Raw genomic sequence first — 26,963 nt, forward strand, 5'->3', positions numbered from 1 at the left:
AAGCATTTCATGTTGATAGCCTGGTTCAACCCGTGAGACATTGAGGTGGTTCTGTGATGGTGTCGGGAGTTATATTTGACCGTGGATTGGGGCCTCTCGTTTTCTTGAGGGGATGGTCAAAATGGACCATTACCAAAGCATTCTCGCAGATCATCTTCACCCTATGCTTCGTACTCTCTTTCCGGGAGAACGTCCTATGTTCCAAGATGACAACGCCCCTGTTCACACATCTCACTGTGTTCAAACATGGTTAAATGAGCATAATGATGAAGTGAAACATCTAACGTGGTGTCTTCAGTCCCCTGATCTCAATATCATTGAGCTTTTGAGGGGTTATATATATATATATATATATATATATATATATATATATATATATATATATATATATATAGTCAAACCCCGCTATAGTGAACCTTCAAGGGACCTTAATTTCGGTTCACTATAACCGAGAGTTCACTATATCCGTTACGCAGGCGATTTCACTAATGGTCCCTAAACTCCTCCCTTTTATTACATTATATTCATATAAATGACTGAAAAATATTATGTAGTAGCAAAAAATTTGTTATTTTTCATCTCTCTACGTCTTGCGTACAAATAAAAATTACTAATCTTTAGCTGATGAGCAATCCTCAACATCAGATATGGAAACACTTCCCGACTCTCAGATAATTTTTCTCGAATTTCTGTTATTCCGCTTTTTAACCCTGTCTAACCTGCCATTCGAGCACATAAAAGTAGTTTCTATAGATGGTTTTAAAAATCGGTATATGTATTTATTTTGAAGTAGAAATTTCAAAATTATTACGAAGAAAATGGGGGGGGGGAATCAGTCGAAGACAGAAAAAAGTTCATTATATCCTCCTCACCGCGGGGCACTTAAATATATATATATATATATATATATATATATATATATATATATATATATATATATATATATATATATATATATATATATATATATATATATATATATATATATATATATATATATATATATATATATATATATATATATATATATATATATATATATATATATATATATATATATTTAAGTGCTTCTCATACTATTGTATTGATATATTTTACTTTGGTTATATTGATGCAATGTTAGAAGGCACTCTTTTAGCGGATATAATCATGTGAGCTGATGAAAAGATTATATCTTTTATTTTCCAGATTTTTTAAGACTTTTTGTCCTTTTTATACGTTTTATTTCTTCCGGGTTTTTTGTTATATTTATTATTATTTTTCTCTTTTCCCCCTTTTTTCATTGTTCTGTAATTTTTCCCTTGCTTTCACTACAATTTGAACTTTGTATATGAAATGATGAAATTATTTATTTATTTATTTATAGTATATGGTGTATATATAAAAAGAACTCCTCCCGCCATAAAGTTTAACACCGTCTTCTGCTAGGGAAACAAGAAATAGAGCATTTCAAAGAGCATTTCTCGCCTGATTCCCTTTCTCTCACCGGCCCATGCCAAAATCTGTCTTAAGTATTGATCGGCCCATTGGTAACAAAATGAAACGATTCGGTGAAAGTTTTTGCAAATTGCCTGATAGACAGAAATTTACACGTGTACACCATTATTTATAAAGAAATACTAGTTTACGCCTTGTATAATATCTTTATTTTCTATTCCATACTAATATCTAACTAGAAGAAAAGAGACATATTAATTACTTATGTCATTTAAAATGCCATCTATTCCTATCTGCGTATGTTCTTAATTATGCATTTTAACTCGCTAAAGTACTAATAGCTATAACATACATATTTAGTGCTATGCTTAATATCATTTTATTCATTTTTTTAGCATTTCGAACAAGTGCACCACAAAATTCTTGGTAGTTCTTGTGGTTATAAATCTCTCTGGAGCTTTTTGATGTGTTGTAATCTTTCCTTCTTTGCTCTCGATTCCATGAGCTTCCTGAAAGGATACCTCATCATGATGATGACTGTCTCTAGGAAGTCAAATACTGCTACCAATGAGATTCCTAGCCACATTCCAACATAGCCTCCAAGGTAGCTGAACGTTTCGATGTTCTAAAATATAGATAATTGCTTTTAATTATCATTGAAATTTCACTAAACTTGTTGAATTTATTTTAAAATAGATGTTCTAAGGGCAGATTTTTTGAGTCCCTGATTGTCTGTAACTCTATTTGCTTCAAAATAGTTTTCATAAACAGTATAAATATCATCCTTTCACACGTTTCAAAAATTACCAATCGATAGAAAAACCTATCAAAATGAACAGAAGGAGACAGTATAGCGTGATTTGCGGCGTTCCCCTTAGGAAATTACTTCTCCATGTACTCTTTATGTTTAAAATTTGGTTACAAAAATCACCAATAGATGGCACAGCAAACCGATAAACGCTAAATAAAAATGTTTTCAAAAGTATCCACCATTTGTATGCACAACGTAATGTCGTTTGAAGACAAAATTAACATTCCCCATTGCTAATACTGAAAGGTAAAAATAACCTAGACCCTAGATATCCTAGTTACCCAATACCCTAGACCATGGACGGTACTCAGAGTCTCCTAATTCTAGTTTTTTCGAACGGCCTTCGAAGTTGCCTAAATCGTATCAATTTCCACATTTCAATTTTTAATTAGATCTAATTACTGACAGCAGATCTAATCAGATCTATTAGCGGCAGCCTTTGCGATTTTTTAATATAGAGAGAAACAAGTTTATTAAGATAAATTTCAAGATAAAAAAAAAGTTGAATTGAAGATAAAACAAATTGCAAGCTAGAATTAACGAATTGTGACGAAATACAAGCTAAGTAAGGACATTTGAACGAATTTATTGTTTATTTGCAATTAAAAGTAACATAGAAATTCAATCGAAACATTTTACCTGATATTTGGGACTATATGTATATGTCGTTGTTTCCATTCCATTTAGGTATATAAACATGCCTATATCTTGTCTAAAATAAAATAAAAAATTCATGTACCATACCAGTTTTTTTTTTTTTTTTTTTTTTTTTTTGCAAAATACAACTGTCAATTTAATTAATATAACTTCCTTTTATTTAGAGTTGTAACACATTTTTATGACACATTTGCAAACTCTTAAGTAATAAGTTATTTTTTTAATTTTTTGTAAATATCTATAATAAATGCGATAATTGAAAAATGTATTTAGATCTTAATAGAATTAAGAAATTTTAATAAGTTGAGAAAAATTTAGAAATTTAAAATTAAACTGTTGGTCTATTGTCGATGATCTCAGATTCCCCCTTAATGATCCCTAAACGAAAATGGCGTTGTGCACATACTACGTTTCAACACCCGACCTCCGCACCATGCACTTATACTGGCTTAAGGCCATTGTTTGTTTGTTTTCCTAGTCTGAAGCCTCCAGATATAAAACATCAGGGTGGAGTCGTAAACATTAAGACATGATAAGTGAAAGTACTCTCCGCGTCGACGGAGAGTACTTATATATAGAGAGAGCATATATATATATATAAAATTTCATTTTGAAATAACTCCTATTAATAACTCTAAAAGTATTGCATCAACAAAGTTAGACATTTTTTGAATAAATCAATTACTGATATAACTAAGAGCGTTAGCAAGCTTTTTTCCTGTTGAATTAGAGGGTTGCTTTAACAGTAGAAAGACTGAAACTTGGTATATACCTATATTGCCCAAAGTAAATTGGCCTCTCTCTCAATAGAAAAGGTTTTGTTTTATGGCTTCCGAGGCTGAAGACGTCGGCTTCGGTGGTCGTATTTTTATTTTTATTTCCTTCGTTTTCTTTATTACTATATTTATTCTTTCTTTTGAAAATTCTGCTGCGTTTAAGCGCGCTTCTTTCAGAGATAGTTTTGTCAATTTAGAATTAAATATTTTGTATTCTCTTACTAATGCATAAAGAAATTTGTTTAAATTAATTTTTAATATTTTTTTATATTATTTGCAATAAATTATTAGTAAATATTACCAAGAAAAAAAATTATATGTTGTACTAAAAGACACAAAATATTAAGAAATTGTGTCATTATATACATCATTGTTTTTCTAGTTGAAATTAAAAAGCAGTGATTAAAAATGACTTCCGTAGCCAATCTAGTGTTAAAAAACTGTAAATATGCATAAAATGTTTTCATTGAAGTCTAACGCAATTAAGCAGAATACTTACGCAAAAGATTTGAATTCATCAAAGCCACAGTCAGCCTAAAGAGGGATGAAGGGCAATTTTAGTGTGGAATTTTCATAAATTATACTTAATAAAACTCTGATTTTTCTCTCACTACCTCTAATAAAAATTACTCTAAACTACTATAAACTCAAAACTTGCCATGTACTGCAAACATTTAATGAGAGCAATACTTTACATGAGTGAGAACTATAAAACTACTTCTCCTTCTGAGAATTTCATTCATTAATTCTAAAAGCATGTTTGTATAAATAATTTAAAATAATTGCTTATAACTTATTATGCTTTACATTTTATAGAATTTTTTTCAAATTTCAATAAGAATAAAAAATATCCTACAAAGCTTCAATAAAGTAAGTAAGTAATGGTAAATAAATGTAAGACAAATGTTAGACAAAGTAAGTAAATGTAAGGCAAATGTTAGACAAAGTAAATAAATGTAAGACAAATGTTAGACAAAGTAAGTAAATGTAAGACAAATGTTAGACAAAGTAAGTAAATGTAAGACAAATGTTAGACAAAGTAAATAAATGTAAGACAAATGTTGGACAAAGTAAATAAATGTAAGACTTTTTTAAGAAGATAACTAAAAACGAATAGACTATGTGCGGTTAATAATAAATGAAGATTTTTTATTAACACTTAAAAATGGTATACTCAATAACTCGTTATGTTTTTTAATTTATCTCCTTAAAGATTTAGCAGGATATTCAATCATAAGATAATTCTAACAGTAAGGTCTCGTTTTGTTAGTATTACAAATATTCTTTCACTTTTATAAATTAATTCATTTTTTTAATTAATTATTTTCCAAGGAATATCCTATCAAATTTTGTAAGCTTGAAAAGAAGACCAATTTTCAAAGATTTTCGACAATGGTGTTGCTCCTTATTATTACGTTTTTGCTGATCTTTCTCGAATAAGAACTGAAAACAAAATTGAGACTGTGACAATGGAACTTACTTGACTGCGTCTGTCTCTAACATCTCTTACAATTTCATAATGTTCATCACTGCAAAGGAAATTGAAAATTTTGATTGATTAGTTATTTTCATGATATTTTTCATTGTTTTTTTTTAATTGATTTGATTGCTTAATGATTGTGAAACTACTCTACATAACCAGTTGAATCAGACTGCATTTTTTCAGTACTTGCACTTGGGCAAATTTCATCGCAAGAGAAATGTAAAGAAAAAGGGCAATAATTTGTTTCAAAAAAAGGTTAAGTTTAGAAATCATTTATACAGGATGTTCAAAAATTATGGAAGTATTTAAATACCTAGAGAAATAAGCAATGGATTAAAATATCTAAAAATACCCATTTAAAGTAATTTTAAAAGATTCATTCAGGCATACTTAACTATCTCTCAAACTCACCCTTTACATGAGGAACAATTATGTTCAAATTACCTTACTGTAAGGTATTGTCAATTCTGTCAAGAAACATAAAAATTCTGGAATTACAAACCAAAATTTAAGGTATTTAAACCATTCATTCAATATTTCTTTCTTTCGTATGGTAATCGTTTGCCCGAAGCTTTGGTTTTCGAAATGAAAGTTCTTATCAGCGCACATTTAAAAAAAAAACTAAAAAGTAAATTCAACCGAATAATGTTCAAAGGTATCAGGATAAAATTACCACTTTTAAAAAATTTTGTCATATATTTCAAAACCATATTTAATTGTTAGTTTTACCAAAAACTTACCAAATCCCTTTGGTTTTCGTATTTTAGTTTAGAAAATATGCTGTAATTTAAAAAGGAAAATGAAGTAAAAATTCTTTAAAATGGAAATATCTGGAAAATATATAGTATATCACGAGGAAAAACTAATGAGTTTTTTGTGGAATATTATAAAAAATTCAAATTAATACTCTTGTTGCAACTGATGTAAGTACCAAGGAAAAAGACTCAAAGAAGCAACGTGTTCGTCAAGAAATATTCAGTACTGAATTCAAGTCTGGAAATCTTTATGGTCAATCAATCTTGCGAATATCATCCGCAGTCCAAAAATTCCTCGCCATAACGAGGTTTATTGTGGCAGTGTACTGCCCTCCATAAAAAGCAAAAGCAGAACTCCTTAAACACGTATTTATATTCAAACCAGTTAACGGACTTCTATTTTCAAAGGCATAGAGGGTTAAGATTCTATCCAACATGATTTGTCCAATGACTATCAAACTTTTGTTCTTACAATAATTGATTTCTCGGACAGTGGTGGGTTGATGAAGAATCATTGGTTTTTTCTCCGTATAAAAGTACAAACTGGACACACCACCTGCTTTCCAATGTCTGAGATAGCGGTTATTGCAGAAACGAAAGTTTAATGACCTGAAAACGCGTTGGACACAATCCATCCACCCCTGTTTTGCATTGCTGCTGGTTTTGCGTATTGCAACTGGTTTGAAAAACGATGGTCATAACGATGGTTGAATAACGATGGTCTCCATGTTCGTTACATGAGCTGGAATAAAGGTTTATTCCATGCCAAGTTTTTTTCCTAATATCGTCGTCTCCATGACAATTTAATTAGCAACACTAGAATTCATTGTAAGCAATTCATTACAGTGAGAGATTGATACAATTCTTACTCGAACCTATCTTAGATTTTTCAAAGGCATTTTTTTGCATAGCACACTTAAGTACTTTTTTCTGTAAGAAAAGATTTCTGCAGAATCTTGCTTTTTGCTGCAATGCATGATAGTGTATGGATTCATCTGAATTTCAATGGAGAAATCAAGAAGGTTCATTCGTTTTAGTATGTTAGTATTAGCTAGGTTCGTTTATGTATTTAGTAGTTAGCTAGGTTCATTCGTTTTAGTATGACACACATAAAAACCTTAAATTTTGGTCGGCAGCTTAGATGTATAAAAATGAGAAACTACATTCGTTAATCAGACAAACAATTGTACAAACTATTTGGATAATTCAAATCTACCTCAATCATTTGTTTTATTTTTTTATTCTTTCAAGGTAACATCTACAAATAACACTTTATTCCTGTTTATCAATAAAACGCTATAGAACAATTAAACAATATACTCACTAACATGCTGGATTACAGTGCTTTTTCTGGCATTCTGCAATTTTAGCTATTACATCACCCTTTGGAATAACTGTAAATAATGAACCATATACTTAACTTATAAATAAATGCTGTTTTTCGAAAATTTAAAGATATAGGCATATTCTTCAAATTTTCTTATCAAATACAGAATAATCAAAACACAAAATTAAAATTATTCATTATTAGGTACTGATAATTGTATCATCAAAAAATCGTTTGATCTGGAATTTAAGAATATTCGTTGCGGAGTTTAGAAGCGCCAAAAAGTTCTGTAAATAATTTTGAAATCATTAATGTCATTCTAATTTTTATATCATTTTTATTGATTTGATTTTCGATTTGTAACGATTTCAGATTTGTATCTTGCGATCTGATCAGATCAAACCAACTAAACGACACAAACTTCTGTTAAAATATTGTGACTTTATGACAATGCAAGGTTCATCTTATACGAAATTGCCATCAAAGAATCATCCATCAGCATATCCCTCCATCATCATATCGTCAATTAAATTTCCGACCTCTTTCTGATGAGCTAGAGCAATAAAAGGAGAGTGTTCCATAAAGGCCATATATTATGTACATTTTAAGAATCCTTATCAATCCAATCAATTTTAAGAATCCTTAAGACAAGCATACTTCGAAAACTAGCAACTTGAACGTTATTTTCATTGTTTGAACATGAGAATTTGTCTCGTGAGAATAATTGAGTGGTAACTTCATTAAAATAAAAGCTGAAATCTAAGTTAATTACGTTTGAAATAAGTAATCAAAGTTACAGTCAAGAACAAAATAGTTTAGCTTTTCTGATCATTAACTATTCTCCATTACTTACCTTCTACCCTACATCTTCTTTCGTTTACCGGAACATAGAAATACTGACTAGGGCAACCACCATATACCTCCAAGCTGACGTTTTTCTGACATTCTTCATTGCATTCATTGTATAATCGAAGTTACAGTTAAGAACAAAATAGTTTAGTTTTTCTGATCATTAACTATTCTCCATTACTTACCTTCTACCCTACATCTTCTTTCGTTTCCCGGAACATAGAAATACTGAATAAGGCAACCACCATATACCTCCAAGCTGACGTTTTTCTGATATTCTTCATTGCATTCATTGTATAATCGAAGTTAATTACATTTGAAATAAGTAATCGAAGTTACAGTTAAGAACAAAATAGTTTAGTTTTTCTGATCATTAACTATTCTCCATTACTTACCTTCTACCCTACATCTTCTTTCGTTTCCCGGAGCATAGAAATACTGACTAAGGCAACCACCATATACCTCCAAGCTGACGTTTTTCTGACATTCTTCATTGCATTCATTGTATAATCGAAGTTAATTACATTTGAAATAAGTAATCGAAGTTACAGTTAAGAACAAAATAGTTTAGTTTTTCTGACCATTAACTATTCTCCATTACTTACCTTCTACCCTACATCTTCTTTCGTTTCCCGGAGCATAGAAATACTGACTAAGGCAACCACCATATACCTCCAAGCTGACGTTTTTCTGACATTCTTCATTGCATTCATTGTATAATCGAAGTTAATTACATTTGAAATAAGTAATCGAAGTTACAGTTAAGAACAAAATAGTTTAGTTTTTCTGACCATTAACTATTCTCCATTACTTACCTTCTACCCTACATCTTCTTTCGTTTCCCGGAACATAGAAATACTGAATAAGGCAACCACCATATACCTCCAAGCTGACGTTTTTCTGACATTCTTCATTGCATTCATTGTATAATCGAAGTTAATTACATTTGAAATAAGTAATCGAAGTTACAGTTAAGAACAAAATAGTTTAGTTTTTCTGACCATTAACTATTCTCCATTACTTACCATCTACCCCACATCTTCTTTCGTTTCCGGGAACATAGAAATACTGACTAAGGCAACCACCATATACCTCCAAGCTGACGTTTTTCTGACATTCTCCATCGCATTCCTAAGAAATAGTAGAAAATTTACAATATCTTGTTCTAAAAGCTGTGTTATTTTCATGGTAAAATTTTCAATTTGATGCCCCGATAAAAAAAAAGTCTAAATTGGGCGAAAAATAACTAATTTACTTCCTTTTAACCCCATAGTCACATAATTTTGATGAAGACGGTCATAAAGCGCCTAGTATTTTGTTCAAGAAAATTGTATAAAATTAAGTGTATGCACAATGTATGCATACATTTTTATTTATGATGTTAATTTTTAGATGGGTATAATGATATGTGCTTATATCTGGTTTAAAATAAACAACCTTTAATCACAATACTTTTTGCAAATAGTCAATACTGCCATCTGGTGTATAAACTGAGAAATAAAAATGATACCGGACAAAAAAGTATAGATTGTTTTATATTTTTGGCACGTTACTTATGAACACTAAATCTCGGAAAAATCACGGGAGTGGCAGATGTAGGGTGAAATATCACCGAGTTATTTTGACGGGAATGAGAAGAGAGGGGTTAATACACAATTTTAAAATATTGGTAAAAAAATGTAATCAAAAAAGTAAGTTTATTATACAGAAGAGTAGATGTATTACTCATACTTAAGCACAAAATCTTATTGATGAATAATCACATCATGTATAACATATATTGTGCATAAGAATTCCCTCTATTTAATATGTAGAATACTAACCTAAAGCAAAAAATTTAATAAAAACCTATTAAATACGCGAAAAAAAATCTTAAACAGGCATTTGCATTAAATGACAACAACGAAAAACGCGCCGTCATCATAGCAGAAAAATATATTAGAAAACAGTATTAATCATATTCTACAGAAAGAAACACGGGTTTTAAAGTTCCCATAAAACTGGAAAGCATAAGATATAAAGAAATATACAATCTTCATTAATCACTATATTTAGAAGACATGTTTAGAATCCTACTCAAAATAAAAATAATTTTAAAATCGCATAAAAAGATATTAAAATGAGACGTTCATTTCTGAAGTGAATCACATAGGAGAATTTAAAAGCATCAAAATAAATCTGATTATTGCTTGAAATCGATAGGGTATCCTCACAATAAATATAATAAAATTTTAAAAGAATATTGTGATTGCTTTAATACGATCGCTGGTTACCCATTGGTCAAATGCTTTTTTTTTTCTGGTTTGACTCTGATAAACGCCACAACATTTCAAATCATGGGTTGCAAAAACTGTTTCATCGTCGGATTGGTTTTCAAATCCCGGCTATATGCGTGTTTCAAGACATCACAATATACTTCTCCTTCTTCACTATTCATATTTATATTAAAATCACCGTCAAGACGGTAATTAAAAGTTAATAGTAAAAAGAATATAAAAATACTTTAAATTATTATGCAAATACATTAAGAATGATTGCTGGTGAAAATAAAAAGAAAAAAAGAATTCTAAAAAAATTATCAAACAGCAGTGGTCGCCATAGCAATGCATGCGATGACTACGCATGTGCACTGTTTACTATTACTCGTGAACACAGTTGAAAAGTGTGATGACATCCAAATAAAGTGCGCAAGCCATAAATGGTAATAATCTTCCAATAGGTAATAATGGGTTCCAATGGGTAATAATCTTCCTCCTACGCTACAGCATTTCGGTTCCATCCGAGAACAAACTGCTTTTCACGTGATTCTCTTCAGCAGTGATTTGTCAAATTCTAATAACTTTTTTTTAATCAAATTAAATATTTATATTTTTGCTCATGGTACTGTTTTATTCCTTTTGATAAGAATTGTAAAAGTATATAATTAAGAAAACGCTAACGGAATGCCGTAAATTTCCTACTTTTTGGTTAGTGGGGCCACGTCCTCCTCTTGATTTCCATCTTTCTACATAATCCACGCAGTTTGTCTCGTAAGGGGCGGGGAGAAGTTTTTTCACAACCTGAAACGCATAAGCATATGTTTTTAACTTTTAAAGGCGGTAACAAATACATGAGTGATAATGTTGAGTATTGCTATGATGACCTCAATAGTTAAAAAAATAATTTTTAAAATTACCTTTTTCAGTCGAAAGTCTTGCCTCGTGTTGACCTTCATGTGGAATCCATTGGTATATGGATTGACAATCTGTCGAGGATTGTGAATAGCGACCTGTGCTGTGACAGATTTGATTTCCGTTGAATATTCCTCAGCATGTGGAAATACCACTATAGTTAAACCTATAAAATGATGTTTTATTATAATGAATGCCAGAATTTAATTTCTTACTCTTATGACATGACAAATTTGTCCACCTTAGACAAAACTTTCTTAGTTACGCGCTGAACCCTTGTATCTTAGTTAGACGGTTACGACAAGCACCTTCAAAATTGTCCAAAAAGAGTTATAGGTATCTACGCCGGGTTAAATGTATAATCACACGTTTATTTCCACTTACTTTTTACCAATGAAAAGACACGCATAACTACACTTAAGTTTCGTAAATTAGTTGATCAACTAAAGATCATTAAATATAAAAACATAAAACTTCATTTTTAGTATGTTTGCAATTTTTTTTGCCAGAAATAATTTTAAAAAGAAGTTAAGCAGCTTGTTTGGCGTGTAATAGCATAAATAACTTAATACAATGACCAAGTATAGCAATCATAGTTTTTTAAAATGTAGTTATTTTGCAAATAACAGATACATTGCCCCTTGCAGTCAGGTTAGCAGTGGGAGGCTCTAGTGGTTTTCCTCTCCATGAAGCGCAAATGCGGGTTAGTTCCATCAGAAATTCCTCCACGGAGACAAATTTCTCCCAATTCTCTTGTCCTCTAGATTGAGTTATAAATTACAAGGCTTCGAATTCGAACATAAGTAGTCGTAAACCCAAAAATTGGGTCGGCAGTTCAACAACGGTTATAAAATAAAAAATACTTTTTAATTTGATATACTATTTGAACAATTTATATTACGGCGTATATGCACAGTGTACAAAACAAAAAAGTTGTCACCTCTATAACTTATGATCTTATGATTGCATTTTCTAATGCTAACAAACATACAGCCTTGGTGGTTTGAAGGACAAACATTAAATATGTTAGAATATTTGTGCAAATGATATTTTTATAAACTTGATTAGACACAAAAGCATACTTTCTCTGCCTATTTTTATGATTTTGAATTGCTTGCCCTCAAAAGATGGGGATTACCCGCAATCTGGAAAATATTATTCTTATGGTTTATAATCAGTGGTCAAACGTTTGTGCTCCTGATTAATAATTTCCCTTTTTGCACGTTCCATAATACTTCTAGAACATTTTGTTATTGTTGCAATGCAACTTGCCTATATCAGCAGAGCTGCTTGGAGAAACCGAGCGAATTGAAGGCAGAGTGTGTGTTTCTTGTTTCTCAGTGGTGCCATCTATTGAAAGGAATACGACTTCAGCCATGCACATGTCACAGCAGGTTTATAGGGTGAACCCATTCATACATCCATTCATTCATTCTCAGATCGTAATTTTGACCTGAACCAGAGAACGAAAAATCTCCAATTCAGTACTCCTAGAGGTATGATTTGTTATGGGAACATAGAGGACTTGACCTGGCAGATTTAACGTGCACCAGTCACCATTTGCTACACGGGGAGTCTTTGCTCGATGGGGATATAACTTACGGCCACTTGTACATGAGCGCAATGACCTACTCACCAGGCAATGGCGGCCCTGAAGAACTTTTTAATATAATCAAATAATTCGGCTCGGTGGCTTAGATTCACTGATGCCCACCGAGTAACGTTAAATGAGCAACGCTTCCGACATCTTCCAAGAAAAAACGACAGTTCAGTGCCTGTCGTTAAAAAATAATAATAATTTGAAGGGCAAGAATCCAAATCTGTCTGGAGAAATGTATGATTAATTGGGAACAAAATGTATTGTGCCTGTTTTTGTAACTCATAATATTGTCTGCGCAAATATTTCAGCATATTTAAGATTAATCCTACCAATGATTAAGATTTTAATTTAATATATGAAAATCCACTGATTAGATCTAAAGTTATTAAGTTGTTTGCTTTTTAATTTTCCGCACTGTCATTCAAGGAACTTACGGGCATTTGAGAGGACTTTCCGAGGTTCTGCCTCTGGTTGTCCAATTATTGTATTAAGAGTCCAGCAAGTACCCATTGTGGAATCTTCACCTGGGCAACGCACGTGTTCATAGTTTTTCATGCTACAAAATAATTTTAAATGATTAATAAAAGTTTGTCAAAATGAGCAAAGTCCTTACCTAGACTTTTAACAAAGTCTTTACTTCTTTTAGACATTTCAAAAAATTTTCAAAATTTTTATAATAGCTATGAAGAAGTATTAAAGCTTCTCAAAATTTAAAAATAACTCATTCACACATATAATAGTAATTAGTTTACATTATAAGTTAAAAACCATTTGGAACTTTAACACCTGAAATATATTTAACCATTTTAAAAATGTAATACTGATAACTACGGGTATCTGTTCTCAAAGCGTTCGAACGCTTAGAAGTGGGAGAAAGAACATTTTTTATGGTAGAACAAATGTAGGTAACCAAAATGTACAATAATATGTAGAATAAAATTTGGTGCATATATAATAAACGTGCTGCAATATGAAATATATTTAGATCCAGCCACAATTATACTACCTAATGAGTTTCTAAGCTTAGCTTACAATTCCATTTGTATAATTAGCTGATATAATTAGTTGATAATCATACTTACTCACACTTGGTGAAAATTTTATCTTCACTCCCCTGATAAATAGTACAGTAATCGAAAAACTCCTCAAAATCCTGTAACAACATTTCATACTCACTGTACTCCATCATATTAATTTCTCTGTAGAGTTGCCAATCAACAACCTAATAAAATCATAAATGAAACACTAATTAGATACACATAGGGTTTAAAATAATTGTAATAAAACTCAGGAAACAGAAAAGAAATTTTACAAACTCATTTTTCTTGTGTGGAAGGATAGAATCTTGCAACTCAAAATATTGAACACTTTCCGACTAGCTAGAGAGCTTAAGTTTCTACACTTAATAATTGATAATAATGCAAGTTTCAACTGTTTTCTAACCACTACGTTCACAGTTAATAGAGAGTACTACTACAGAAAATTTATTCTCAATCAAAATTTCGAACACTTTCCGACTATCTAGAGCTTTTGAGTCTACTGGAGCTTAGTGTTTGATAACAATGCAAGTTTGGGCTATTTGAGCAAATTTTGAAAGAAATCGGTTAAATTGTTCCTGAGAAATCAAATTGGGAAAATATGACTTCTTTAAAATTCGTTTTCTGAGGAACTATTGACCGATTTCCCTCAAATTTTATATTTTGTCACGTAAAATTTCATTCTTTAAAATGATGTTAAAAATTGTGTACCCTACAATTCAAAATTCTTTCGACTATTATTAAATGAAATAATAAGTATTTACTTTAGGTAATTTTTTACTTGAAATTACCTTAGAATAGTCTAATTTTATTTTTGCGTGCAAAAATTTTTTCAATTCGTTTTAATACTTCTCGAGACAGGGCGAAGAAAATAGGATTAACATAAAGGGGTCTAAAATTTTGACGGTTCTCCTAACCAAACTATTGGGATCATAATTCCCAGATTGCGGCAAGAGGATCTAATTGATTGATTTTGAGGATCTAAAATCTGAATCCGTCTAAAAAAGAGTTTGTTTATTCCAAAAAAGTGCGTTTTTGTATTTTATTTCGTAACTTAAATATGAATCCTCGAACGTGAAGACCCGATCGTTAGGTCAAAAATTATTCAGGATGGTCCATTTTTTTTTCTTTTCGGCACATTACACATGCAAAACAAATTATAGATCTCTTTCAATCTAAACAACCCAAACAAGCAGTGAAAACAACGCTTTCTTGTAAAATTAAATTATGAATTAACTTAAATTCTTAAATATGATTGCCCTTATTCTTCATTTGCCTGGGCAACTGGAACACGTTTCTTAATGTCGAAATTAAATATGTTATCTGACGTTGAGGATTAGTTTTAGGTATGTAGAGCTCCGCGGATCACTAGAGTTCAGTTAGAATTTCCTTCAGAGGAGTATAGGTAATAAAATAGCCTTTTAACAAACGGTCACAAACAAATTTCTCCCTTGTTCCCTGGTGTAAAACTTCATGCGCTTCAAAATTAAACAAAATGGAAATCGGCACATTTCGAGCGCATCAAAAATCGGTGCCCATTTTCAAGACTGGATGTCTCGAAGCAAAAATTATTTGTAAACAGACATAAAATTGCCAACGAGAAATTGAAGAATAAACGTAAGAATTGAAAATTAAAAAAACCACTGAAGTTAAGAGGGGAAAAATGAAAAACAGAACAAGAGAAAAAAAAACACAGTGGCCAAGAAGAAAATCAGGATAAAATATATTTCCAGAGAGGAGGAGGTGGGGAGGAACTAGTGTCATTAACAAGGGAATCAACACTCAAATGAATAAATTAAGAATCCATGGTATCAAAATGAGCCGGCGAGGATAGGATGGATATAATTCCAGCATTTTCGAAATTGAACTTATGCCCAAGATTCCAACATTGAGTAGCAATTGAAGATTTTTTGCTTGGAAGATTCATTTAATTTATTTTAGTTCAGCCTTTGATAAAGTTAAAGGTTCTAATTAATTATAGATTCTGTTCTCTTATAGATTCCAATTAATTAGTGATAGCTAAGCCTTGGATGCAGATGATAAATGTATCTGTGTTTTTTTTCCTTTATAGGGTATTATTCATAATTTTCAGTAATAATTTATTAATTTTAAATAATATTTTTCATTTTAAGAATAAGTTGTTTGTAATTTCTTTTCTATGCAATTTCTGTAAATTCTGACTTCATTCTTATCATATTAAGTTTTCTAAAATAACAAGTGTTGATGTTGAACTGGGTTTTCCAATGCATAAGAATGCTTTTGGAAAATTGGCATTCTCTTATTTAAATTATAGCAAAAAACAATTGATAATGCAATGCAATTCTGGTGTTTATGAAGATTGTAACTAAAGTATTAACGATAGCTTATTTAATTTACATCGGATACTTAGTTGCATTTTTCCCCTCATAACTAACATATTGATAATTAACTATTAATTAAATACTTAATTTCAATTATTAATTTATTTTTTATATCAAATTTATAAATAAAAATATTTAATAATTAATTTATAATTTTTAAAAAAAAATGTATAAAATCATGTTCATAAAGAAATAATGAACATTAAATTTCAGATTCATGCAATCTGTCTTATGTTTAATAAAGTTTTTTTTTTTTCGTTTTTAGAACAATTTTAAGGAATAACTAAAAAATTGAAGCAATCTAATCAGGCGCAAAATCGTGCTTAATCTAAATAAACATACCTTTTTTCGCCGGATTTTAATTTTTGATAATCAAAATAGGGTTAAGGTGACAGCCGTTATCTCGAAACTATGACACCAAAATTTCAGGCAGAAAAGCGATTCAAGATTTGGGCCCTTTGATGTTAATTTCACTTTTTGCATGTTTCACCGCACTTCAAAAGTTTTTAAGTTAATCGAAAAGTGTCTGCGCACAATCGAAAAATTCTTTGCAAAGATAATTTGATGCAAAAAATAATTATTAATGGCTTTTTATTATTTTTAATTGTTTAATATAATATTGATAAATAAAATCCAGAATTATGAGATGTATGTACTTTTACTTCTTTTTTGTCTGTGTAATTGGAATAATTGAATAATGTAATAGTTCTTGAGAAATGAAAGCTTAAAATATGGCTTTTAATTCAGAAAAAATGCGACCGATTTCGTCCAAATTTTACATTCTATCATTTAACGGTACATAATTTTAAATAGCAGAAAATTTTTTTGCATTTCAAATCAAATTTTTTCTTTGTAAATTAATCAATAAAAATAATAAATATTTATTAAAAAAAATTTATCAGCTATATTGTTATAATAGACGCGAGAATAGAGAATAATGGTAAATGATAAAACCACTGGGGAATTGGAAAAATTATTTATATTTCAAATCAAATATTTTCTTTGTAAATTAATTAATAAAAAATAATCAATATTTATTAAAATAAATTTTATTAACCATACTGTTATAATAGAATAACAGTGTATCAATAAAATTTATCATCCTATAACATTATATAATACAAGTTATAATTGTATAGTATATGCAAGTATAATGTAATATAATTGTATATTGTTTTAATACAAAAAAAATTAAACCAAAATATCCATATATTGCCTGACATACACAATATGCATGTCACAACAGGCAATATACTGTTAACTATAACGAGTCATATGCTTTTAATTATAACAATATACTGTTTTATATAACGGAATACTGTTAACACTGTAAATAAAAGACAATCATATTGAGTAAATATGTTTATAAGGTTTACATACTTTAACGTCATCCAGAACACCATTTTTGCACCACCTTCCCCCTAAACATTCACACCAATCAGCACCATACTCAGCATCGTTTGTCAACTTCGAGCATCTGGATTCGAATCGTGAATCATTGCAAATTTTGCTCCGATACAGTCTGTATAAAAATGCGTAAAATCAATACATAAATACACAATATACGAAACATTTTCTGAATTATAAAACATGAATAGTATGTGCGTACTTTTTGCTCCAAAAAAGATCGACGATATGAAAGTTCATTATAAAAATGAACTAAAGAAATAAAATTTTAGTGAGAAAAAAAGTTTTTTTTTTTTTAGTTATTACCATACATATCCGGTATTATTCGTTCAGGACCTCTAAAATCAGGTTATAGCTAGCTCTCAAACAATTATTAATTTATCTTTTAATCAAAAATTTTTTCCTTATAAAATAACTTTTATAAGTTTACATTTAATAATTTTTATTTATACATAATTTGAACAATATTTGTTGAAACTATGGTAGCGGAAAGAGGGAAAGTGTGGAGAGTGAAGAAATCGTGTATCTTTGGAAGGCCTATTCTATTTGCAAAGAGTATATATATATATATATATATATATATATATATATATATATATATATATATATATATATATATATATATATATATATATATATATATATATATATATATATATATATATATATATATATATATAACTTGCTAATTTATCGTCTCAGCAGTTTAGACACAGAGGGCAATAAAACCTATAAAATCATTCCTTATTTTAAACCAACTTTTTATAAATCTTTTACAAAAACTTTTTATGATCACTACAGTTTAAACAAAGGGTTCAAGAAAATGATAACACATGAAATCGAATTTTTTAAAACCATCTTTCTAGTATATAACTTTCGAAAAATCATTTGGTTCTCACAAACAATTCCCGGCTGCACCAACCATAATAGAAAAGAAAATGCATTAGGTGAAAATCTCTTAACCGTGAAGTTGAACGTGGCAAGTACATGGTTTTCCTTTCCGTTTAACGCAAATCCTAGTTCATTTTATTCACTCTACTCTAAACAGGAAGGGGATTTTCATTTAATATTAACATTAAGAGTTCTTTTGTCTTTTGAGTCAGAATAGTCAGTGCAAAAATAGACAACGAGTAATAAACTGAACCTTCCAACTGCTTTGTTTATAATATATTTATTTGCCTCCCTCGTATAAGGGGTTCAATCGGTTCTCATTAAAGTGTTTTTTTTTTTCATAATAAAGACGCTATCAATTTCTATCTATGCGAAAAAAGTGATTTTCCTTGACAAAAGTAAGGCAATGTTTATGTTATAACTATGGCATCGGATAAAAGTTAATTTTACACATTACAAAATAAAAATAAAATGTATATTCTTCCATTACAACTTAAAAGATTATGATCTCACTTGAAGCTAGTATAATACCCCTTCTTTGAACAGGGAAAAATATAACTGTAAATAATTAATAAATCCATCTTAATTAATAATTTGCGACGATACACAGAACCTAAAATCATATACCAAAACAATTAAAACATTTAAATAATTTCAATTCCTATTATCATGTTTCCTGTGACTTTACATTACTAGATTTTAAATTATAGTTTTAGAAATCAAAGAAAAAACTAGCTATACTCAGTTTCATGACTTACTGAAAATCTTTCTACAAATTAATGATCACAGCAAACCCATGATTGTCAAGATTTTCCAAGATCGAGTAATTTTCAAGATAAATTGGCGCTTAAGTATACATTTTTTTTAATTAAAAATTTTGTTGATTTTGCATGATTTAAGTTCACAGATACACGTTTCATAATCAAAACTATAAACAAAAAAAATGTTTGATTTCAGATTGTTAATTGGGGTTCAGATGCTAATTTGCTGATGTCAACCCTCTATTTGCATTTACTCATACATTGACAGCATAGTAAACCATAGATAAATATGACTGCTAAAGAACATTCATTAAACTGGAGGAACTTGTTTTTAACTCAATGAAACCGTGGGTTAGCAAATATCACTTTAATCAGAAGAAACATCTGTAGTTTAAATTGCAACAATGAGTAATGGTAATCGTATGACAAAAGTTCATTTTTTCTAAGCATTCCTCCCAAGGAGACGATAAAAATGTTTGAACGATCAAATTTGCAGTGCCTTGCACCTACTGTCTTAGTCTCAAAACCCTAATTCAACTGGTTTTGCAGTTATAAAATAAACATACGATAAAGCAAACTATTCCAATTCTATTCAGAACAATTATTAATTATCTATATCCTCTAAACCAGTGTTCCCCAACTCCCGGTCCATGGATCAAATGGTATCGGATCAAATGGATAAAATTATACCCCAAATTAAAAAATTTTACAATTTTGTTATTAAAATTTTATTTATTACAATTTTATTAATTTAAAAAAAGGGGGCCTCCGAAGGTAGTGATATAAATTTTTTAATGTTTTAAAAAGTAAAAAAAAGGGTGAGAAAACCACTGCAACTGTCTTTTCTTTCAATTAGCTTGAATAAAAAAATCAATCATCATAACTGTAAATATCATAAATAAAACACGAAAGCGCGGAGCGAAATTTACATTGGAATTAATGAAGAACTTCGTCTTCTCTCAAAAATCGTGATTCATTGATTTAAGTAAGTTAAAATGTAGTTAAAATCTTAGTAAGTAAATATATATGTTAAATCACTTTATATCTATTTTTTGGTGTAACTATATTTTATTTTGAAGGCATGTTTAAATACAATTAAATTAAAATTGATAAATCAAAATAATCTAAAATATAAGCAATCAATTCCCCTCCCCCAGCGGTCCGAGGTAAAATTATCAAACGTAGATAAGTCCGCGGTGATAAAAAGGTAGGGAACACTGCTCTAAACTACATTAATTAATTAGTTTGATTAATTAATTAGTTTGATTAATTAATTAGTTATTTAATTAAGTTAACTTAGTAATATTTAATTAATTTTTTAATTGTTAATTTATATAATTATTACTTTATTTACTTAGATAGTTCTTTATTAATCAATTATTAATTAATTTAATTAATTTAAATATTTCAATAATTTAAAGTATTTCACTTCACTTCCTTTTTTGTTTGCATCTGAACATCGATTACAATCTTTTAATATTAATAAAAACTAGTTAATTCCGTAGACTGATAAATAATTCCTATTATAAATTCGATGAATACCAGAACACGGATGATTCTTTTGGGAGTATTTGCAGCACCGGCTATTTGCAGAATGAACGCAAGTATTGAATTCTGCAATATACTGCATTTGAGTCGCGATGGATCAGGGGATAGAGCGTTCGCTTTTCTATGAGGTGAATCGAGTTCGATCCCAGCAATGGCTGGTCGATATAAAACCGCATCCGGCTTCAACCGACCACAGTGCTGACTTGACGTACCCCCAGAGGTAAACGGATCATGGGGAAGAGTCATTTTGCAGTCAGGCTAACCATGGGAGGTTCTCATGGTCTTCCTCTCCATGTAACGAAAATGTGGGTTAGTTCCATCAAAAAGTCTTTCACGAAGGCAAATTTCTCTCAATTCTTGATCCAGGAGTTCCCTTGTCCTCTCGATTGTGGCCAAAATTACAAGGTTACGGAATTGAACATTAGTAGTCGTAAACCAGAAAATTAGGTTGACTGTCCAATGACGATTATTTACACTAGAAAGACTGAAATACCTAAATTGCCCAAAAGCAGTCAAAATGACTGCATTGTGTAAGAATAACTAATGAATAAAGAAATTTGTTTAAAATTAATTTTTAATATTTTTGATATTATTTTCAGTTATATAACAAGTCATTAGTAAATATATCAACAATAAAAATAATTATAAAAGTCACGAAATTCTGAGAAATTGTGTCATTATATACATAATTGGTTTTCTGATTGAAATTAAGAAGCAGTCAAAATGACTTCCTTGGGCAATCTAGAGTTAAATAAAATAAAATATACTGCGTATGCATAATTACAGAAATCTTTCTTTCGTTTCTTTAATAACAATATATTTTTTTAAGTTCGGTAAGTGCAAAATTTGAAAATTGTTTGTCGCGTAAATGAAAAGCAGGTAAGTGCAAAATTTGAAAATTGTTTGTCGTGTAAATGAAAAGCAGGTAAGTGCAAAATTTGAAAATTGTTTGTCGTGTTAATGAAAAGCAGGTAAGGAGAATTTGAAAATGGAAATGTCAAATAATGATTTATTTATTATGGACCTAAAATTTCACTGACATAAATTTTGAGGTATATTCTGAAAACACAAAAGGTTTTTCCAAAGTGGTGAACCATTTAAATCTGTAGATAACAGCCCAGAACTATCACTTAAAAGGCTGCACCCTGGACAACTACCTTAATTACTTTTTAATAGCTTAGCTACTTAAATTACTCTTAATAATTGAGAACTTTATATAGAGAGTAGCTTGACCCAGCCACACAAGAGGCATCCAGGGAATACAGAAGTCGAAAATTGTACAGATGTTAAGATGTGCTGTTTACAGAGCTCCAAACTGCATCAGAAGAATGTTACGTAGCATAAATTTACAGATGTTACATGCCGAATAAGGTAGGTCAACAAATTTTGGAACATTATACATGAAAATATGAAATGTGAAGGAATGTGTCAAGATGTAAAGATATAAAGGTAGGTAGGTTATTTACGTCGCACTAGAGCTGCACAATGGGCTATTGGCGATGGTCTAGGGATTATCCCTGAGGATGTTCCGAAGATACGACATCACAATTCTGATTGTCTGCAGAGGGGAGGGCTCTCCTGATTTGGTAGCCTGACGACCTGCACGCGAAGGCGAGCACTTTACGATAGAACAGTTTAACGAGGACCGATACAGCACACCTTCGGTCCCTACTCAGGCTGATCAAAGTGGTCACAAACCAACACACTGATCACAGTCAGTGAGGTTTGACTTCGGTGTTCTACTGGGAACCGTGTCTTTGCGATCAGTCCACTTCGGGACAAAGATCTAATGAGATTAAGCCTTTATAGAAATAATTACTGATTAATTAATTATTGATTAATTAGTTATTTAATTCATTATTCTAAAGAAATCCATACCCATTGTAATTGCACACAGTGACAGAAGGCAAATCCGCTTCCTTTGATGTAAGCACCTGAACATCAATTACTGTCTTATATTCCCAATAAAGATTCATGAATACTAAGGACTGATAGATAAATCCTATCAAACAGGCGACAAATACCAGAGCTCGGATGATTCTCTTGGGAGCATTTCCTGCTCCTGCTATTTGAGGTATGCCCGTAAGCATTGAATTCTGCAATATACCTGCCACATAATTTCCAAAATCTTCTTTCCGTTTCCTCACCATTGTAGAAAATTTTCAATTTGGGTGCAAAAGTTCGAAATTTAAGTATGTTTTTTAAAGGTTCTAAGGGAATTAAAAGTTGTTTTGCATTCTTAGTATATTTCGTGTAAATGATTAAGCGTGTACGGAAATTTTAAAAATGAAAATGTCAAATGTGATGTATTTATTATGCACCGCAAAATTTCCCAAGAAGCCTTTTTATTCAGGAAGAGTTACAAATATTTAACCAGTTAATTCAGAGTTTTACCTTAATGGGTTAATTGAAGTTAATATTTGCTCTCACTTCGTCATAATTTGTTTAAATACTGCAACAGCTTTTGTACTTCCAAAAAGTAAAAAAAAAAATAGAGCTAAGCAAATAATTGATGTTGCGTGATTACCTTTGCCTTTTCTGAGTGTTTTCGACGTTTGAAACAGTGAAAATCAAATGTTTTAGCAATTGAAAATGCTCGTAAATAGTTAAGAACAAGAGTTTAAGTAAACGAAGTGGACAGAAACAAATGATTTGTAAGGGAAAACAAACATTACAACACGTTAGATAAATCAAAATGTCACGAAAGTATTTTGCGAAACAGACGAAACAAAAAAAAATAACTGTCAAAAAAGTTGAATGCGTTTTTTAAATGAATGAGATACTATGTTTCAAGACTTATGAAACATATAATTTTTTTTAAAAATAGGCATAAAACAGTTTTCAATTTTTAATAGGTCTAAAAAAGAAATCTTAAAATTTAGTATAAATATGTTTCAGGATGAATAATTAAATAAATGCTATGAAAAACTCTCATTTTTATACAGTAAAAATTGAATCTGAAATTTGTTAAAAGAACAATAATTGAAATATGTGTAGAATGATTCTTAATTTTCAATAGAATTGAAATATATTAATGAAAATAAATAGTATTACTTAATTAAAATAAACGCGAAATAATTATCGGTTTAAAAAGATTAAAATTTAAATCTTACACTTGTTTACGACGAATAATTTAAAAACAGATGGTAAAACTACTTGTTTTTATAGATTAAAAATTGAATTCGAAATTTGTTTAAAAGTACTATTAATTAAAAGAAGTATGAATAGTTCTCAATTTTCAATCAATAAAAATTAAGCATTAAATACGCTTCGATAAATAATTAAAATAGGTATAGAATAATTCTCTGTTTAAAACCATTCAAAATAAAATCTTGAAAATGTTTCAATACGTATATTTAAAATAACGGTAAAAAAAAATTCCTTTCTTATAGATTAAAAATTGAATCTGATATTTGTCTTAAAACAAATAATTAAAATAGGTATAGAATAGTTCTCAATTTTCAGTTGATAAAAAATCACATTCCAATTGTGTTTGACAAATAGTAAAAAATAAGCAAATAACGGTTTAAAAATAGGCGAAAAAAATTTATTTTAAATATGTTTAAGACGAATGATTATAAAGACGATAATTTTTTTAATTTTTAGTTTTTATAGATTAAAAATTAAATCAAAAAATGTCTAAAGATGAATAATTAAAATTGGTACAGAATAATTCTCTGTTTTCAATTGATAAAAAATCAATTATTAAATTTGTTTCGAGACAAATAATTAAAATAATCATAGAATATAACTATTGGTTTAAAAAGAATTAAAATTTAAATCCTTAAATATGATTTTTCAATTCTAATATTTAAAAACGCAATAGAAGCATTCTCAGTTTCTATTCAATAAAAGTTTCATCGTAAATTTGTTTAAAGAACAATAAGCAAAAGAGTTATAGAATGAATAATTTTCCATCTATATAAAAATCAAACTTTAAATGTGTTTAGAGACTAATTAAAATAAGCATAGAATAGTTCTTGGTATAAAAAGATTGAAATTGAAATCGTAAATGTGTTTAAAATGAATAATTAAAATAGCCATAGAAAAATTCTCCGTTTTTATAGATCAAAAATCGAATCTGAAATTTGTTTAAAGACGAATAATTAAAAGAGGTATAAAATAATACTCCATTTTCTATCGATTAAAAATCAAATCTTATATGTGTTTCAAAGCAAATAATTAAAATAACCGTAGAATAAATCTCGGTTTAAAAAATTTAAAAATTAAATCTTAAATATCTGTCATGACTAGAATGGAGATCGAACAAATCTCAGTTCTTATTAGATTAAAAATCAAACATTAAACATGTTTCAAGAAAAATAATTTATATGCTGTTGAAATATTCAAATTTTTTAAAGATTAAATAGTAAAAATGAAATTTGCTTCAAGACAAATATTTGAAACTAGTAGGCTGGGCCCCCTGCTCGTTAAAGCTCGCCAACCCCCGAAAATTGCTACGCAGTCTTATATGGTTTGCTTCGCAAACCAAGCTCGCTTTGCTCGCTACTAACTTAGGTACATTGCAAATTCACAAAATTCTAAGAATTCAAAACAATCATTCAAATCCATATAAGACCTTTTTTTTAATATACATCTTTTCAGTAAATACTAAGTCATTAAAATAAATTTGAATTCAAATAAATGACATGTAATTCGTTAAAACTATTAGAAATGTGCTATAGCATAATTCGAGATATAAATCAAAAATCGTCAAATAAATTCGTAATATATAAATTCTTGAAAAAAGCGCTTTCGACTAAATACTAAAATAGAGATACATCGACAAAGACTACTCACTTCTGCCTAGCGTAATAGTATGAGAATGCCGCAGCTGATGCTCTCTGGTTATTTCAGTTTCCGTTTTTAAAAGCGCTATATGTTGAGCCTATCCAGTTAGATTTTGCATGTGACATTTTTAGCGGCAATCATTGGTCGATTCGCCGTTTAAGAGAAATTGTAACGTAAACAAAACAAAGCAAACGTTGCCACCGGTAGAAAAGAAATGCAGCCAAAATTTGGGAGCCACGTAAGAGAATTATATATATATTAGATTAGTTTTAACTTACTGTTAACTTAATGTTTTGTGATTTATAAATTTTTATTTTATATTAAAATCAGTGTCAAGTTTTTATTCAAATGTAGGTTTTTATTTTAAATTTAGTTTCTGGTTGATCCATAAAAATACAGAATTAAATAAAAATAATTAAGTAATTGTAATGAAATTAAGATATTAAACATTAAGAAGATACTTTGTAGAAGCAACTGAAAAGTTGCTGCAAAATTAATTGCTTAAATAGATATAAAACAAATGAAATAAAATAAAAATATGACCACCGAAGCCGACGTCTTCAGGGGGTACCGGCCCCGGTAGCCCCTGAAGAATTTGTGTTTTCTTTCAGTATTGCTTAAATAGAGTCATACAAGCTTAATTATACAATTTAATTGCATATAATCATACAATTTAATTGCAAAATAGAGTCATACAAGCTTAAGTGAAGTAATACATATTATTAGGTCAAATTTTTATTTCGTTTTGCCGAAATAAAATACGACAACGACTTAAAGTGAATATTAAAAATTTCTTAGCCTTGATGATTCAATCTAGAGACAAAGTCTTTTTTCAAATTTTTTAACTGTTACAACACAATCTAGTGTTGTAGCAGTTAAATTACGAATCATCTACTCAATCCTGATAGAATAAATCACTTTTAAATTTTAATAAACTTTAAATCTTAATTCCCATGTATTAGGAATTACAAATTTTCAAAATCACAGAGTGATAAAAAGTTTGTCCAAAACTACCGAAACATGGTGAAATTTATATTGTTTCTGGCTCTACTGAAGTTTCAGAAAGCTCGTTAGTTTTAACCGAAGCGAAGTGATTTTTGTAAAATTAGCAAAAAAATATAGTTTTTTATAATATATGGTAAAATTTGGTAAATGTGGTATAAATTCGTAATTTTATCATTATAACTAAAAACCATCTATTCGGTTAAATTTAATTTTCTGCTTTGCATTTTTTTTATAAATGTAAAATATATAAAAGTATTTTTTTAAATTTTATAAGAACCAAGTAGCAGGTAACTGATAC

General features: G+C 29.6%; 1 protein-coding gene across 1 annotated transcript; it reads right to left on the reverse strand.

Moving 5' to 3' along the window:
• Nucleotides 1–1,189: 1,189 nt before the first annotated feature.
• LOC107448630 (degenerin deg-1) lies at nucleotides 1,190–23,220 on the reverse strand. The gene is made up of 12 exons (XM_016063897.3): nucleotides 22,748–23,220; nucleotides 17,643–17,784; nucleotides 13,948–14,087; nucleotides 13,300–13,421; nucleotides 11,271–11,431; nucleotides 11,056–11,154; nucleotides 9,121–9,226; nucleotides 7,244–7,313; nucleotides 5,162–5,210; nucleotides 4,181–4,215; nucleotides 2,888–2,960; nucleotides 1,190–2,062 (listed from the first exon to the last, which is right to left on the reverse strand). Exons 1-12 carry the CDS (start codon nucleotides 23,017–23,019, stop codon nucleotides 1,877–1,879), a joined length of 1,455 nt encoding a protein of 484 aa, XP_015919383.1. The 5' UTR covers nucleotides 23,020–23,220; the 3' UTR covers nucleotides 1,190–1,876.
• Between the last annotated feature and the right edge of the window lie 3,743 nt (nucleotides 23,221–26,963).

Source organism: Parasteatoda tepidariorum, chromosome 4, assembly GCF_982258835.1.
Source record: "Parasteatoda tepidariorum strain Cologne lab strain chromosome 4, Ptep-v5.0, whole genome shotgun sequence".
Taxonomy (NCBI): Eukaryota; Metazoa; Arthropoda; class Arachnida; order Araneae; family Theridiidae; genus Parasteatoda; species Parasteatoda tepidariorum.